An 18067-nucleotide genomic window follows, 5' to 3' on the forward strand; every position below is an offset into this window, starting at 1 on the left:
TTGTGAGTTGTTATTGTTGCTGCTGATTTATGTTGATATTTTGCTTGCTTTTGCTAATACTTATTGACCAACAATGGTTTCAGGGTATGACACGTTTCCTCCGCGGAGATAAATGTGTCATCTGATGTTACATTGTAGTGAACTCACATAAGACTGGTAATTTGCTAGTCATTTTGAATCATCCTACTTGATTTGATTTTACCTTATCACAAAAATGCCCAGAACAGATGAATTATAGTGAACCATTTTCTGGAATTCAATTTGTTTGCCTATATTACTTCACTATGTGCTTTAAAATTGTGGTAATTGTTATATATATATATATATATATATATATATATATATATATATATATATATATATATATATATATATGTTTTAGCAATGAATATTTCCTTATTATGATTGGGTAGAGCTTACAATAGTGAGGGACATGATCCTCATATAATAGAGTTGACATTTAGTAGTGATTTCACAAGGACTAATTACATGATGTTTAGTAGAGTAATTTCACAATGTTTCTTCAATAGTAGGATCCATCGTAGTCAGGGGCATGATGCATAAGGATGGATTGTTAAATTCATGCTAATTGGTGGGAGATACTAAGGATGTAATTGAATTATATTTGAATTAGCTTGTTAAAATTTTGATCATTTATTGTACAGTTGTGACAAACTTTGGGCCGAAGATTTTAAAATCAAACTTGCTGTTTTGCATTTGAGTCAAGCTTTTGTGGACTTGTAGAAGACAAGCAGGTTCGTTCTTATGCAGCTTGATCATCTTATCTCAAGTTGAAATTGACATTGAGACTAAATCTACTCAAACTTGCACTTAATTTTCTTTCAATTAAATTCTAGACCAAAATCTGGCATCAAATCTGTTCTATTTATGATGAAAGTTGAATTTATGAGATTTCAAGGTCATAAACAGATTCAGTTTTTTATAATGTATAAAACATGTTGTGTAATGCACAGTTACTTTGATTATAAGATTGATCTAAATCTTCATAAATATCATTGAAGAAGATAAAAGAGTTTTTGTTGGAAAAATAGTGAAAGAATTCTAGTAGTCTTTGAGTTGGTCTGTGGTGATACTCTTTGTGGGCTCAGATATAGAAGCATCCACCGTAGCTTCATAAATATTTAGGCCTCACCTGTAGTCAAATCTCTTATTCTTTAACTTTTTCTGTGATGTGTATTTTTCATTTCAGTGCTCATGAAATCAAAACAAGAAGACATTTTATCCTATTCTAAATAAAGAACATTTAGTGGATTTCAGCAATTGCCTTTAAGATTCACTGATGTAGCTGTTGCTCATGTTTCCCTCAGAAAATATAAATGAACAATCTCGGTGTTCAAGGATGCTCAACAATGTCTCAATGTCGGTAGAAGATCAAGAAGTGATTTATTGATAAGAAGAGAAAAAGAAAGAAGAAAGAAAGAAAACTCTTGTGGGGATTGCCTTCCGAGCATCATCAAATCTACAAAAGAATAAAGATTGGAAATTGGATTATTCCCAAAGACAAAAGAAACCGAATCCTTTTGTTGTTCACAGGTGTAGACATCTCAGATTCTAGCTAGCAATGCTGAGATCACGTTCAAGTTTCTTCATCTTTGCTTCCTGCTCCTTGACTGCCATGGTAAGAGATCTCACATCCAATGCTTCACATAGTTCTTTTTGACACTCTGACTGCAAAGATACGGACATTAGACCTGCCTCAGTTAATCTGATAAGACTTCTTTTTGATGATTAAATTGGTTCATATCAGCAAAGAACAGATCGAATGGTTGGCCAATTTATACTACGAAGAACTATCCAAACTAAAATGAAGTATAGATGTTATAGTTAAATGTTCTGCATGTGAGATTGAAGGACCAAAACAGACGGTAGTCATTTCTGTAGTGCAGGGATGCATGCATGTATGAGGTGGAAGAAGGCGAACAAGAACAGGAGACCAACCTACCTTTTCCAGGAGCTGCGCTCGCTGCTCCATCTCCTCCTCCGACGCCTCCTGCTTGTGGATCACCTGCAGAACGTAGAGCAGGTGGGAGTGGAGGAACTCCTCGCAGTGCTTCTCCAGCGTGCACTGCGGGAACGCGGACTGGCATCCGATCTGGTAGAAGGGGCAGTTCATCAGCTTCATGGGGCAGACGGTGATGCAGTGCCGGTCCATCTCCCGCCGCATGATGCTCTCCGGGCACTTCTGCTCGCAGGGGAGGATCTTGAAGGGGCACTCCGCGTCGTGCTTCTCCCGGTGGGCGGCGGAGAACTTGACGCGGCACCCATCGTTGGTGCACTCCGCGATCCGGAAGCCGCAGCTGTCTCTGTGCTCCGCCAACTGCTGCTCCGACTCGAACTTCATGGAGCAGTGGTAGGCGTTCTTGAAGTCGACGTTCCTGAGCAGCGTCTCGGCGATGACCTCCCGTCGGTCCATCGGCCAGAACGCGTTCGTCTCCATCTCCTGCACGAAGTCGTCGATCTTGTCCTCCCGGCTGTCGCTCAGGATCCACGCCGACACCCGGCTGAAGAAGTTCCGCTTCGAGCGGGCGAACTCGTCGACGATGTCGGACACGATGTCGGCAGGGTCGTCGGAGGCCTCCTCCGCCGGGTCTGCGTTGCCGTCGCCCTGCGCCATGGTCTCCGCCACGAACGTCTCGCTCCTCGGCGTGATGTAGTCCACCATCTCCTTCCTGATGAGGACCGCCACCGTGGCCGGCCCCCGGAAGAGGCCGGTGGTGTTGTCGACGCAGGCCCCGGCCAGCCCCGGGTTCAAGAGCTGCGCGATCTTGTGCACCGTCTCCTTGTCGCACTGGTCGCAGCTAAACGACAGCACGTCCTCCTTCACCGGCCCCGGATCCGGCAATGGCAGATCCATCGTGCCTTCTTGTCCGGCTCTCTGATTGCCATCCACTTCTTCTGAGACGCAACACAAATCTCAGCATTTCAATAACAAGTAAGTAATCGGGAACCGAAGCCAATTTCTAATACAGCAGCATTCATTACCTTCCTTCTCCATCATCGTCTTTAGCAGTCGTTAGGAACAGATCGGGGCGGGGTTAAAGGTTTGGATGTGGGAAGAGATCAAGGGAAGCTTAAGAAGGGAGGAGGCGGGGGATGGTTGGCAGTCCGCGAAGGGAGGGAGGGAAGGGGAGGGAGATGAGGCCGTTGACTGTTGGGAACAGATCCTGTTTACGTGCTCCCCAAAATTGAGATCGTTATGACGGAGAGACGCGTTTCGCAGGCTGGCCGAGCCATGCAAGATTGGCATGGTTGACTTGGCAGACAAGTCAACCTGATCATCGTATCCTCATGAATAAATGAGGTATGATGAAATGCGGGTGGAGGTCATGATTTGGCATGTCAATCTTGCATGTTGCAAGATTGGCATTGTAGATTTAACAATTATATACGTTATAATATGCAATAACGTATACACTATACTTAAACGAAGCATTTAGCATAATTTTGTCCTTAATTATCATGGATCGTGCTATCAACAGTTAAAAAGTCTTTACCAGTGGCATCCCCAACAATTAGTGCCGTTACATTGGTACATAGCTCGGAGATAAATTTCGGTCTTTGTAATAGATATTAGACCAAATGATAGGTCTGTAGTGATTGAATGGAGTGGGATGAAGTAGAGTCGTACGGAGTTAGCGGACATAATCCAGACGTCTGATATCATCCAAAGTTGGTGTTGATCTCCTCATTTACACGTACATGTCGAACAGATCTATAATTACAGAGATTTCTGACACTCATTGCAGCAGAATTTTATTTGATTTTGTTTTCAATTACAGATGAATGTGAGAAAGAAGATTCTTGTGGTCTCACGGTCGTACAGTTTCCGATAAGCCATCTCCATTAGAAATGAGTTAATTTGCTAGGCTCAATCTATGAGGATACTGTAAGCATCCGAAGTGTGGTAATGGACAAAATGGGAAGAAGAAGAAGACAAAAGATTGGTCAGAGACTTGGCAAGTTCTACTTATCACGATCCATGCAGGTGACCTCTCATGTGTGTTCCTTCAAAGATCCATCTTTGAACATCTTGTGACTGAGGCTGTTGAACATTGCTCGCGAGTACTGTCGTGAGCCATTCCTCCAATCTGTTCCAGCCTTCATCATCATCTCAAATTCTTCATAGCTTATACGGCCATCCTGTGGAACAACCCATGCACAGAGTCCAGTAAGATCCAAAGTCTTTTTTCTTATGGCAAGCTTTTCCGAAACAAATTATATATCTTTAATTCGAACTAAATGCCAAAAGGCGTATAGGAAGCGTAAAAGAAGGATCCCAAGATGAGGAAGTTGATACAACCTTGTCCTTGTCGACGTCTGCGATGATATCCAAGATCACTTGCTCACTCAGTTCAAGTCCTCCTATGGCTTCTCTCAGCTCATCAATCTCGATGTATCCACTCTGGTTCTTGTCGAAATAGTTGAAGGCTTTTGGAAGGTGCTCCTCACTATCAATCCTTTTCAGGTGAACAGTGACAGTAACGAACTCCTCGCAATTCACTGTACCATTTCCATCAATATCTGCCTGTGATCAGAGGCAAAAAAAACATGATTTTGTAGGAAGAAGATGATCGCAAAGAGTTCAACTAAAAGACTTGCATGCAACAATTTGTGCACTACATAATTATCATGATCCAATTAGTTCCACATTGGGTACAAGCTAATGTTTATCAGCATATGATTTATAACCTACTCATGAATACTCTTTTTTGCATATTTCTGAAGTAGAAGGTATTTGATCATTTCTTTGGTGCTTCTTACAGTCCTTTGAAAGCAATTTCCTCATCAAAGATGCTTCAGTGATTCCTAGAACCAGTGTTGGAGTTCATAAGCACAGGCAGAAACGGTAATGGCTTTACATGATGGTGGAGAGTGAGTGATATCTCTTTATCTCAGGCATTTGGTACCCCTTATAGAAACAGGAAAAGCTACCAAATATGCTTACTCATCGAACATGCATGCAGTATAGGTAGTTCCATGTAAACAAACACAAAGATCTCAAGAAAAGCAAAAACCTTTAAGAGAACTTACTGCTTCCATCAACATCTGGACATCTAAATCTTGGATTCGGTAACCAATTAAGTCGAGGCCCTTCTTGAGTGCCTCCAATGTCAAGGTCCCATTCTGCTCAGTATCCATCGTGTGGAACATCTGCTTGATGGCAGCTATCTCTTCCACAGGCAGGTGTTCAGTGACCACCTTCAAAGTGTAATTGAAGTATAAATAAATAGAATCCTTTTCACAAAAAAAAAATCAAAATTCTTCCAACCTGTTGTCCATCTGAGTGAAGGTATACACGAACTCACCAGCATGGCTTTCTTCTTAAACTTGTTCATGACTGAATACTGCTTAAGCCTTGATCTGACAGTTTCGCCAAGTGGAATGTTGGGAACTGTACTAGTATTCTGCAGCCAAGGGTGTTCTTCATAAAGGTACAAAAGAAAAAACAAGGGAATTAGTTGATGGAAAAAGGGAATTAGCTGATGCCCCAGTGATTAGAAAATGGCGATAAAATAGCAGATTCAGCAAACTAAGCAGACTAATTGGATTTGGCTGTATTGATCTCCAAAAAGAATAATCTAGATTAGCAAGAGAAAAATAAACTTGAACCCTTTTTCCACTTACATAAGATAATACTTGCTGATAGTTCATCGACCATTTAATTTTTAAAGGATCTCTTCAGGATGTGCTATTTAAGTAGTGAATGATGGTTTATATACTAAACAAAGTTTAGTCCACACGACTTTATGGTGTTTGTATGCAATATTGGCTCTCTTGATCAAAACATCATCGAGCATACAAATTGTCATTCTTAAAATATGTACTGCAGAATATCCACACAGGAGCACATAAAGCATGTATATCGCTACGATTTCATGATGAATAATTCATGATGAACATATAATAACTTTGACAAGAAGCATAGACAAAACATCAAGGAGATTATGCATTTTTGCGGGAAGTTAAAGAGGACACATATTGAGCAAGTTAGGTGCATAGGCCAGCTCTGAAGAGGACAAGCATCAAACATCCTCAGCTAGAAGTAATAGAACATATAGAGATGAGTGACTTATTGCTAACAATTTGGATTTAAACATTTTGGATAATGATATCTAGCTTGTTATTCTGGTAAACAAAATTGAAAGAACTTCTCAGGTCAAGTACTTGGGAAAGATCTTCCAACCATAGACATGAGGCCTCTTATCAAGTTTATATCGTGCTCCAAAAGCGAAAGGATAGTAGATGGAGGCATACCAAGAACTTTCTGAGCCGTGAACCGAGTATGGGGATTCGGATCGAGCATGCATCTCACAAGATCCTTTGCATTCTCCGATATTTTAGGCCATGGCTCCCTTTCAAAATCAATAACTGATCTAATAATTGCCTTTGCAATTCCTTCATCAGTCTCTGAATGCATAAAAGGTTAAAAAAACAAAAAAAATCCTCATGAGCAACTCGTTCATCAAAAAGCAAACCAAAAGCTAATAAAGATTTTGTTGGAAAAACGTGCCTCCTTTGAAAAGAAGAACAGCTACCTGCCCAAAAGGGAGGGACTCCGCAAAGTAATATGTAGAGAATAACTCCAGCACTCCATATGTCCACTTCTTGTCCATAGTATCTCTTCAAGATTTCTGGGGCCATGTAGTATGGACTTCCAACAATTTCACTGAAGATCTCACCTGAACCTATGAAAATGTAATCATTTGGCTGCTAAACAATCAGTATTACTATCATCTTTGTGAGTCCAAAAGGAAGAGCAGTCAAAATTGTATAGACCTACCAGGCTTGAAGTCTACAGAGAGGCCAAAGTCAATAACTTTCAGAGGAGAAGTTTCTGAAGAATCTGCAAAGAGGAAGTTCTCCGGCTTCAAGTCACGATGAATTACCCCATTCGTATGGCAATGCTACAGAAACAATGATTATAAGCAATTTTGTTGTGGAAGCATAACAACAAAGTAGGAAACAAGCAAGAAAAATATCTGTTATGCATTTATTAGAAAAATGGGAATAAATAGAAGACATAATACATAAATTCTAGCTCTGTTAACATGCCAAGTTCTCCAAACACACCACACCATAAAACCTTGAGGTTGTTGTGCACCTTATTCATGTCCTTTCTTATTGATCCTCTTCACATAATCAAAGTGAACATGTAATTGTCTACATTTTCCATATATATATATATATATATATATATATATATATATATATATATATATATCTAATTTTTCTCTATTTATCCTTCTGCATTCCTCTCCATCTTGTAGATTCACTTGGTTTCAATGGTTTCATGGCCTTTAAGAGTAGGAAGCTTGACGGTACTGCAGATGGCATACTCTGTTCAGAGTTTTTAGACACAGAGTATGTCTGAAAAGAACCACATTTCCTGTGGTAATCATGCATCATGATCCCCATGTCATCAGATGCTGAGCGTGAACGAATAGGGCATCATCGATTTGATCCACATGATGACCTTAAAAGATTAATTGGGATTGTCGAAACCCTAATTTCGACCCATGTCATCAGATGCTGAGCGTGAACGAACAGAACAGCATCTAATCCTGAAGGGATTTGATCCACAAGATGACCTTAAAAGACAAATTGGGATTACGGAAACCCTAATTTGTTTCTTGTTGTTCCGGACACGAATGTGGAATCAGAAGGGTATCGCATTTACCTGAACGACCTCCATGATGGTGCGCATGACGGTGGCCGCGGCGCGCTCGGTGTAGTGCCCTCTGGCCACGATCTGGTCGAAGAGCTCGCCGCCCTCGCAGATCTCCATGACGAGGTGCACGGCCTCTTGGTCCTCGAACACGTCCCGCAGCCGGACCACGTTGGGGTGCTCCGGCAGGCCGCGCATGATCTGCACCTCGCGCCGGACGTCCTCCACGTCGACGCTGCTCCGCAGCCTCTGCTTCGCGATGGACTTGCAGGCGAGCGCCTCCCCCGTGGCCGCGTCCGTGCAGCGCCGCGTCACACCGAACTCGCCGCGGCCGAGCTCCTCCCCCAGGTGGTACCGCCGGAGGAGGTCGCCGCGGGGCTTGGGCTCGTCGAGGACGGAGATCGGAGGGCGGAACTCGGAGGAGATGGACGAGCGGGTGTGGTAGACGCCGTTTTTGTCATACTCGTAGATGGAGATGGCCGAGAGGCAACGGAGATCGCCGGACTTTTGGAAGGCTGCTTTGGATAATTGGGCGGAGCAGCAGTTCCCCATCTGCTGCCTCGTTCCGCTCCTTCGGTTCCTCCTCCCTTCCCCTCTCTCTCTCTCTCTCTCTCTCTTGGAAGGGAGAGGGAGAGAGGGAGGAAGGAGAAGCACTTCTTCGTCTCCTCTATTGATGGCGGGAGCTTCCGTCGTTTTCTCCCGCTTCTTACTCTCCCGCGTTCCGTTAATTAGCTCAACGAACCATCGACATGACTGACGCGTTGACCACGTTGAGTTAGCATTTTATACGTATACTTGTTTATTATACGCCGCCATATATTCGTAATTATTATTATTATTGGTTAGACCATAAGTGAATTATTAAATCAATATCTTTGTTATAAAAAGATAAATAAATATTCATTTAATTAATTCTAGAATTTTTTTATCAACAATTAAAATCTTTACTATTCAAACATTCCGACATCAAAGATTTATGAATAAAACTTCATACTCTTAGTAAATAAGTTTTCTATATTTTCATCGTATTAGTATTAATATCATAGGTATAACTACAGTGGCACTTGAAGCAATATCGGATGGTGGAGGATAGACTTCCGTCCTCTACTTTAACGCTTCCCGTTTCTTTTTTTTCTTCCCAAGGTACCCTTCTTGCAGAGACCACGCGAATGACCATTTTGCCACTGTACTTATGCTCTCACTACCGTTCGATCTCTATCGGATGGACCTTATTGCGATGTGTGAAAGGGTATTTACGATAACCTCGATCTTGAACGCAGGAATATTACCGTCTCCAGAAGCAGCTCTATGGAAAGGCGAAACAGATCGCATCGACTGCGGGAAGCTCTTCCTCGGGTAATGATATCGTGCAGTCATTTTGCTCTCTAGCGTTGATTTTGATGTATCCTTGTGGTTCGATCATAATTTTCCTTTTGTTTTTCTTTGCCTTTTGGGGTAGACACCTTTGGAACCAAAAGATCCGCCGCCTTTGATGTATTAGGATCCGTTGATCGAACTCAAATCTCATTAAGAAACACTGGGTAGTCTATTTTTTGCTGTATTGATTGGATAAAGCTCTTCTTTAGTGCGTGTTCTGAGAGCGAAGAGACTGATGTTGGTTTAGGGCGAGTTTTTTGCCCTACTGATACTGTTTCGGCCAATGAGTTCCTCATTTTTCCATTTTATGTATTAGTTAAAGCATTATGGTATATACTTCTAAGCGTATGTACTTTTCCTATATATGTGGAATATAGGAAAGTTTCTTGTGGTGAAGAGGAATGTGGACAAGTTCAGTTTCTTGGCTTTATTTTCTGTGTTAGCTAAAGAGGACAAGTCATAACTTTTTTTATTTTTGTTGCTTAGTGTAGTAAGTTCAGAAACTTTCTTGGAGATCATTTATGTGCAAGTTTTTTAGGCTCCTAAGATACAACCCTACAATTTCAAGTGGATCAAGAAGTAGTAGGCTCAAATCCCTTGTACTATTATCTCTAAAGCCCTAGCTATTCCTTAGTTGCATATTAAATTTCATATTTCATGATAAAATGCCCTCTCTTCAAGTGTTGTTGTGGGGATGAGAGATGAAGCAATTGGTGTTTACTAAAATTTAATGCTATAATTTGTGTCTCGATTTATTATGAATATTTTACATAAATTTGCTTGTACTGCAGTGCCTTTTTTTATCAATAATTTAGTCTGGTCATAATTATTTTTGATCGAAATTTGCCTCCCATGTCTTTCCAGTTTCCTTGTATTCCTCCATTTCTCTTGGATTCCAGGAAGCAGATACATAGAGAATATCATTGTTATTGACCTAAAAGTTTGATGCCATTGTGTATATAGTATTTAGCCTTCTGGTCATAATTATCTCCTATCACTGTTATTGACTCAAAAGTTTGATATCACTGTGTATATAGTATTTATCTTTCTGGTCATAATCGTTTTTCGTTGAAATTTGCTTCCCATTTCGTTCCTGTTTCCTTATATTTCATCCATTTCTCTTGGATTCCAGGAAGCAGAAACATAGAAGATATCATTGTTATTGACTCAAAAGTTTGATGCCACTGTATACATAGTATTTAGCCTTCTGGTCATAATTATTTCCTATCAAAATTTGTCTCCCATGTCTTTCCTTTTTCCTTGTATTTCATCCATTTCTCTTGGATTCCAGGAAGCAGATATATAGAGGATATCACTGTTATTGACTCAAAAGTTCGATGCCACTGTATACATAGTATTTAGCCTTCTGGTTATAATTATTTCCTATCGAAATTTGCCTCCCATGTCTTTCCTTTTTCCTTGTATTTCATCCATTTCTCTTGGATTCCAGGAAGCAGATATATAGAGGATATCACTGTTATTGACTCAAAAGTTCGATGCCACTGTGTATATAGTATTTAGCCTTCTGGTCATAATTATCTTCTGTTGAAATTTGCCTCCCATGTCTTTCCTATTTCCTTGTATTCCATCCATTTCTCTTGGATTCCAGGAAGCAAATACATAGACGATATCACTATTATTGACTCAAAAGTTTGATGCCACTGTGTATATAGTATTTAGTCTTGTATTCCATGTTATCACCGCTTTCTTTGGCAAAATTATCTAGAATTATAAGGCATGTTTAGAACCACTACCAAAAAAATTAGTCTTGTATTCCACATTATCACTTCTTTCTTTGGCAAAATTATCTAGAATAATAAGGCATGTTTAGAATCGCTACCAAAAATTTGAAATAGGTTTATTCCTGTCATAAAACATGTGTTTATTATGCAAGCTTTTGTGGTTCTTTACATGGATATGCATTAGCAAATAACTATTTTATGTAATCTATGCCTTTCGGAATAGTTTCATAAAATTAGACAATTTTTCGGTCATTTCTTGGTTCCAAAGATCGTTGTCTGTCAGCTTACATTTGACTTAGCTGAGATTCTGCATTTCGAATTGCCCAACAAGGTTCATAATTTTTGCTATTCTAGTTCTGGAATTTCACAAACTACAGACGATGGAACCTACTTTCACCATATTGGATAGGTAAAAGCTTGGTTGCTGAACTCCAACTCTACAAGTCTTGATTCAATTAACTAGTTATCAGAAACTTTGACTGTCTTTTGTGAATTTGTACAAGCTCATCTGCTCTCGTGCAATAGTGTATTCTGATGTGTGGCTTGGGTCATTTAGTTTTCGTCCTCTAATATGTCTTAGCCGGCCGGCTATTGGGTTGATGTATGCATTCAATTATTCCTTTATTGCATGGTTAGTAGATTGTGGACATGCAGATAGATATCTTGGCATCTGACTTGAACAAGATGAGATTTACTGACAGCAAAAGATGTGGTTTTACCTAGAACAAAGTCAGTATCAGAAAAATAGTATTTCTCGTTATCTTTCGAAAAATGATTCAAGAGGTAAGAAGGCAGGCTTGGTTCAAGATCACCACAAGAAAACTGCTGTTAATTTCACAGAACCAGAACTAGGAATCCTTGATGTTGATGATCAGATTAATTTTCTGAGACATCTTCTAGGGATAGTTTGTCATCACTGTTGCTAAGGTCTGATAAAACGCAATATGCTTGGAACTATGATTGTTTGAATCTCTCTCTTCCGAGTCAGTTTTCTCCAACATCATCATCTTGAAGCCCTTGTATCTTCTTACGTGAGGGCAATGAGACTTTTGCTACTTATAGTTCAATGTCTAGTCCAACAAGTGACATGTCCATAGTTCTCAGCAGACAATTAAGTTTAGGGAAGGAAGTTCATACAAATAAAAGTTGCTGGAAATGATGGAAGAGATCCTCAGTTGCCCATTCAGAAAGCCCCAATTCCTCCTACATAGGACCTCATTTGAAGACCCATCATCTTGTAACAGTTCATGTGCATTGCCTGGTACATTTACAGAGCTAGAATGGGCATATGGGTTTCTTCATTGGACCTTGAGAGCAAAGACTCAGAGCTAATATATGATAGAGAAACTGACTTTGACATCTTTGATTCTGATTTTTCGAGCCCTTCTTGTAGTATCATGCGACACCTCCAAATTCTGTCGTCCAGTTCTAGTTCTCTAACTTCAGTAGGTGAGGTAGATAAAGTCAAGAGTAGGGACGATGATTCAGATGAACCTATTTTTTGGCCATTTGACAACTTGTATAGCTGCTTGGATTTTGAGAACTTCCTTTGCCCATCACCTCCGATCTCACAGTATTTCATGGATCAAAATTAATGAGGTTGAAAATCTGCCAACATATTCCACAAGCCAACAGGAAGGACATTCGGAGACTTAGATGTAGAACTTTCAGTCCGACACCAAAGTCAGCTACTGCTCATTGTGAATGAAACAAGAGGTGGGGGCTATGATTCTCGGAAGACAACCTCAGCGTCACTGAGATTTAGCAGATCTATGGAAGCTCCTTTGGACAGACATATATGCAACATCTCCAAGAGAAGGAAGACCCTACTTAAAAGATGGATGTATCTCGAATTGGTAGTAGCAGTTCTGAGTTGTTAAACCAACCTGAAAAGGGGCTTGATTTATGTGATTGAATCTTGTAAGGAGTTCCAATTGAAAATAGAGTCGGCCTGAATGAGTTTGATGGTCATGAAGGGATCAAGACAGATGTGGAGGATCAATTTCCTCTTTCTCATCTTCTTATAGGAATTTGATGTTCATCCATTGAACATCAAAGGACAATGGTAAGTGTAGGGATGCAACCATTACATAATTCTGATGGAATTGTCACAAAGCATGCTGAAGCTCATGAAGATTGCCTGGATGAGCAGAATCAATGTCCAGTTGAGCTTCATGCAAAAATGATTAAAATCCACAAGAGGTGTCAGAAATTGATCACAAGTACAGCATTTAAGATGAGTGGTCATCATCTTTGGCTTGGGTTACTGGGCAAAAGACACTGCTGCATTGGGAATAAATCTCTAGAGGTAAATCTCAAATCCCGACTTTTCTGCCTGGAGAAACAGGGTTGTGTACCAGTTGGTTGCTGGAACCCTCACAGAGTACGTAGGCTTATATCAGAGTCTGCTTCTGACGAGTCTTATTGGCATGTGTTTGATGCTCATTTTAAAGCAAAACCACATTATGAAACAGTAGAGATTTCTTTAGTCAATATTAGCTTTTTGATCAGGTCATTGTGCTGCAGTGAAATTTCTCTCTCTTTTCACTAGCATTGTGGTTGCCCTCTTGATTTCTCTACTTTCTAGTTTGGTAATATCAGGAAACAAATACTGGCTAGCTATTATATATATAAAGATATACTTAAGTTGTAGACCGGAAAATGGTGAGTTAATTTATTAGATCATATATTAAATAATTTTTTTTTAGAAAAATAGAAATGTTAAAGAAAAAGAAAATAAAACACTACACACCATGAGTTATTCTAGTAAGATGTAAGATAGAAACTGAAGATCTTGCTGCAAGGAACTGAACTCTCTTGATTTTTTTTATAATTTTTATGCTGCTAATTCTTTATGGGAAAAAGAGAATGAGTAGGAAAAATAGTACCGGAGTTGGTGCTCGAATGATCGGAGGGCGAAATTTGAGTATGCCTATTCAACCTGTTTAAACTGAAATAGATTATCAACTGAGTCGGGATTAAGATAGTATGATAACAGCACAAGTATGCAAATCAGATTGAATTCATGAGTATGGTAAAATTTTTCACTATCATGATAAATCTAAGTTATGAATAGCTGTGATGACCATTCTCATACTCCAAAGCTATCATGTTTCTTTCTTGGATAACATACATGAAATACAACTTCAGCTAGAGAAGTGGAAGGATATAGTAAAGTTCAGAGGAATACATCTTCATGTAGAATGACTGACAGTAGCTATTTCTAACGTCATTCAACTGCAGCATGCATTGTGAATACAATCGTTTGAAGGAGATGTTGGCCTTTTACAACCGCAACAAGATCTAAAGCTAAGAAACAGAGTAAGACCAAGAACAATGGCTATCAGTCATGTTTGAAGTCCTCTAGTTTGGCGATCTTTTAGCTTTTGAACTTGAGCTTCTTGCTTCCTTGAAAGCAGAGGGGCAGAAATGATTTATGATGCAGGTTCCGCACCGGGGTCTGAGAGGAGTACACACTGACCTCCCGAATCCAACCTGATTGTGAAGACAATTATGGGTCTAAGTGTCACTATAGCTGAAGGTGGAAAGAAGTAAGATCAATGAGGCATGCTTGCCTCTTTCAATCATAAGTTTGAAAAAAAAGAGTAAAACCTCATAGAAAATGTGTTCTAATGCTTAGGTAGATGGAGGAGTTAAAACAATATACAGACAACTATAATAATCATACCAGTAGGGGATTGATGGGATCCCATAAATCCTTTGGTAGCCATGTTTCCAGGGATACTCTTGTTTGTTCCGGATTCGAAGTTTTCTAGTGAACATTGACATAGATATTATTATTAACTCTCAGGTTTCTGGATTATCAAGAAAAAGAGGTCAGATTATAAATCATATGATCAAGTAAAATTACCTGTCTTGTGCCACGACGTGACACCCATCCTAGTCGATTACAAATACGATGCACATGAGTATCAACACATATACCTTGAACATTATTCCATCCCATAATCATAACCTAGTAACTCAATTTATATCAGAGAACAGATAGCAATAATTTCAAGTTTGAAGGTAAGAGTGAGCTGTACCAAGTGGGCTATTTTAGGACCTACTCCAGGAAGTGCAAGCAGTTCATTTATAGAGCTAGGGATGTCTCCCCCATACTTTTCAAGACAAATTTCAGCTACTTTCTTCATGTGATGGGCCTTCCGCAAGTAAAATCCAACCTGAATTCAGAGATAATAAGTGTCACTCCTATTGACATTCCTTTAAGAAACAATACTAAATGTGCAAGTAGGAATGAGAATAAGACATAACCAATAAGATAGCCAAGAATCTCTAAATGTATGCCATTGTGGCTTAGCAAGTAGTACATAGTTCAAGCATTGTATCAACAGTTTCTGCTAATGTCAAGTAAGCAAACTTTTTGGATGGTAACATTTCTTTCTGTCATTGTGGCTTAGCAAGTAGTACATAGTACATAGTTTAAGCATCCACACCAAAGTTGATTCTGTCAAATTGCTTGGACTGCAACATTGACTCACCAAAAAAAGAATTTTCCAGTTTCAAAACAGTTCTTTCTACTTTCTTCTTTCAAGTAATAGCAGGCTTGAATTGGTGACTTTGGTGTGCCCATACCAGAAATTACAAAAGTTTCTTCATTTGGTTTCCGAATTAATTAACACTGATTGAAAAGAACAGTGATTCTTTTATGGAACACAAACAAAAAGAGAGAGAGAGAGAGAGACTTGTGCCTATTTCTAAATCTCAACAACAAAATTGTCACTTGGATGATATTATGACATGTATGATGAAGCATGATTGACATAATGGAATCTTTGCATCTCCTAGGATTTAGAACAAACAAAAAAAAATACTAAACAAGAAATATCATTTTGGAACCGCATGGACATTTACATTATTTATCTAGCAGGTGAATTTGATGGTGTTAAATACTTAAAAGAGCAGCTTCCATGATCAAAATTGGATAAAAGAACTAAAACTTTGACAGAGTTTTTATTAAGGATATACTGGATAAATCAAGCTTGCCATGGTAGCTTCATCAGTTCTGACAATAGCATCAGCATCCAGTAAACCCTTCTCAGAGAGACGCTGTACGGCACCTGAACTCGTAGTTGAATTACCAAGTGAACAAACATCATATTTGTGTGAAATTGCATCAAACTGAAGATATGAATTCAAGTTCCTTGATAATCAAGGTTGGCACAATTATAAAACCAGAGGAAGGAGGCACAGTGGAACTTGCCATTTGTGACTGCCTCTTTAGTTTGGCTTGACAGAAGGGAAGATATTAAAACCGCAAATCTTTGTTCCTGGTATAATGACATAAACAGTATACATATCAAACATAACTAAAATCATTTTACATGACATGATAAAACAAGGACAGTATGCAAATAAGGGCTGACAAAGCCAAGCATTATCTACAAACTGTGTTATAAGAAAAATCAATTTTGTAGGATATTTCCAATTTATATTTGTTGTTTAAAACACCATATTAACTTGCAAAAAAAAAGTGAAGATGAGAGAGAGAGAGACAGGAGGAGGAGGAGTTCTTTCCATTAAACAAATTCATAGTCTAGTTACCTTGGGTGGCACAAGACTTGCCGACTTCTCATGTCTCATAGTTTCTAGTGGGGCACTATCAGCAAACCTCATCTTCCTAATCCCATCAAGGACTTCTTCCCAATTTGCTGGTGCATCAGCTACAGAAAAATTAAGATTCAATTTTACACCAGTTTCAGAAATTAGGAAAATAGTTGATGCAAAACATCCATTCTACTGGGTTTTCTGCCATCTTAACCTGAATTACCAGATAATTGAAGCAATAAATTCTTTTTATCAGTAGTAGTAGTAGCAGCAATAGTAACAACATGAATGCATCTTCACAAATTTCCTCACTTATTATGCTTTTGTAAGTACCTTTAGGCTCATCAGTTAGGTGTGTACTTTTCCTCTTAGAAGCAGGGAAAGAAGAGTCGAGGTTTACATCATCTGAAGGATTACTTAAAATAACATAATTAGTACAACACAAAGCATATAACAGAAGGCTATTTAGTTTGTTTGAGTAATGTGAACGCAAGATGAAATTGCAAGATAACACAACCAAACTAATAGATAATAGAGGTGCCCTTACTGGAGATCGCAGACAGGTTGACCTTATCATATGCAAAATCTTCGATGTCAATCAGGTCACACACCTACACGTTGAGCTGACCACTGTATTAGTCACATTACAGCAGTATTTGAAAGAGAGAAGGAAGCTAAGTCAAGGAAGAAAATTGATACTCAGGAGAATCTGAGGTCTAAGGAGAGAGACGAAGCTCTTTATTACAAGCATTCAAAGCTATGAAAGAAGAAACCATGTAGAAATCTTTTGAAAGAGAAGAGGGATCCTTACTTTTCGATCAGCAGCTTCTTCTTTGGCGCGCTTCTCATCGACTTCAACAATCCTTTTCACCCTCTTCTTCCTCAGATGAGCACGCTTTTCTCGATCAGATACGCCACCAGGACATTCGGTACCTGGATAAGGAACAACAGAAAATTTCTTTTCGCATTTAGCTTCAATAAGTAATCGATTTGGTTCGACAACGAGTTCACATTTCACTGACTCGGTAAAAGATTCATCTCCTACAAAAGACAACGACCAAGGTGCTGCCTTTTCCGCTGCAAAAGCCAAATTACCGGAAACAACACACGGGTGGGATAAAACGGAGAGGGATTTGCAATTGGGATCACGAACAACAACCTGGGTCGAGCTTCGAGTCGGGGATCCTGGCCTCGGATGCGAGGGATCGCGAAGGGCGCCTTGTGACCGGCATCGTCAGGGCTCGCACGCGAGAAGAGAGTGGAAGGAAGGGGATTCTTGCGAGCAGGGATCGAGGGAGGAGGAAGAGCGAAGGGGGCATTTGGGGGTTGGGAGGGAACGAGCACTCGACAACAAATACTTTTGAAGTCGGTGGGAAGATTTGAGGTTGGAGTTCGGACGACTCGACCAAAGACGTGGGTCGCCCACGGCCAAATGTCACCTACAAGAATACTTCTCTTACGGATGTAACGCGTACTCGTTGCTCTACCTGGCTAGAACTTTATTTGCTTGAACGGGCCCCACATAAATAACTGCAGATAGCGACGAGAAGAGCCACAACGGGGTAGATAACCGCGGGGCCATCATGCATCCCCGAGCCATGAATTTATACACATGGCCTCATCAGGTACACCCGTGATGCCTACGTGGCAGAATTCGGATCGTACGATTCTACAGTTACATGAAAAGAAACAA

At 39.8% G+C, this 18067-nt stretch overlaps 3 protein-coding genes and 2 long non-coding RNA genes across 9 annotated transcripts; 2 read left to right on the plus strand and 3 right to left on the minus strand.

Annotated features, from left to right (window-relative positions):
* Window positions 1-1333: 1333 nt before the first annotated feature.
* LOC135633780 (uncharacterized) lies at window positions 1334-3133 on the minus strand. 2 transcript variants are annotated; one of them, XM_065143681.1, is made up of 3 exons: window positions 3004-3133; window positions 1964-2916; window positions 1334-1689 (listed from the first exon to the last, which is right to left on the minus strand). In XM_065143681.1, the coding sequence occupies exons 1-3, from the start codon at window positions 3017-3019 to the stop codon at window positions 1573-1575; spliced, it is 1086 nt and encodes a 361-aa protein (XP_064999753.1). In that variant the 5' UTR covers window positions 3020-3133; the 3' UTR covers window positions 1334-1572. The 2 variants fall into 2 exon arrangements, with proteins under 2 accessions (XP_064999753.1, XP_064999752.1); XM_065143680.1 differs by lacking the exon at window positions 1334-1689 and having other exon boundaries at window positions 1732-2916.
* Window positions 2815-3969, plus strand: LOC135633783 (uncharacterized). Its single transcript, XR_010495152.1, has 2 exons — window positions 2815-2953; window positions 3801-3969. It is a non-coding gene; the product is annotated as an uncharacterized LOC135633783 (long non-coding RNA).
* Window positions 3823-8382, minus strand: LOC135633778 (calcium-dependent protein kinase 29-like). Its single transcript, XM_065143676.1, has 8 exons — window positions 7700-8382; window positions 6803-6926; window positions 6558-6707; window positions 6277-6429; window positions 5328-5443; window positions 5053-5220; window positions 4322-4546; window positions 3823-4161 (listed from the first exon to the last, which is right to left on the minus strand). The coding sequence occupies exons 1-8, from the start codon at window positions 8237-8239 to the stop codon at window positions 4015-4017; spliced, it is 1623 nt and encodes a 540-aa protein (XP_064999748.1). The 5' UTR covers window positions 8240-8382; the 3' UTR covers window positions 3823-4014.
* A 272-nt stretch (window positions 8383-8654) lies between these two features.
* Window positions 8655-13316, plus strand: LOC135633782 (uncharacterized). Its single transcript, XR_010495151.1, has 2 exons — window positions 8655-9043; window positions 9147-13316. It is a non-coding gene; the product is annotated as an uncharacterized LOC135633782 (long non-coding RNA).
* Window positions 13317-13900: 584 nt separating this feature from the next.
* On the minus strand, window positions 13901-18044 carry LOC135633779 (endonuclease III homolog 2, chloroplastic-like). Of its 4 annotated transcripts, none has more exons than XM_065143678.1 (11): window positions 17534-18044; window positions 17186-17307; window positions 16922-16985; window positions 16708-16779; window positions 16372-16490; window positions 16031-16097; window positions 15814-15887; window positions 14853-14990; window positions 14678-14782; window positions 14495-14578; window positions 13901-14301 (listed from the first exon to the last, which is right to left on the minus strand). In XM_065143678.1, exons 1-11 carry the CDS (start codon window positions 17691-17693, stop codon window positions 14170-14172), a joined length of 1137 nt encoding a protein of 378 aa, XP_064999750.1. In that variant the 5' UTR covers window positions 17694-18044; the 3' UTR covers window positions 13901-14169. The 4 variants fall into 4 exon arrangements, 3 of the variants coding, with proteins under 3 accessions (XP_064999750.1, XP_064999749.1, XP_064999751.1); XM_065143677.1 differs by having other exon boundaries at window positions 15796-15887; window positions 17534-18036; XM_065143679.1 differs by lacking the exon at window positions 17534-18044 and adding an exon at window positions 17397-17530 and having other exon boundaries at window positions 15796-15887.
* Between the last annotated feature and the right edge of the window lie 23 nt (window positions 18045-18067).

The sequence above is a fragment of the Musa acuminata genome, chromosome BXJ3-3 (assembly GCF_036884655.1).
Source record: "Musa acuminata AAA Group cultivar baxijiao chromosome BXJ3-3, Cavendish_Baxijiao_AAA, whole genome shotgun sequence".
NCBI lineage: Eukaryota > Viridiplantae > Streptophyta > Magnoliopsida > Zingiberales > Musaceae > Musa > Musa acuminata.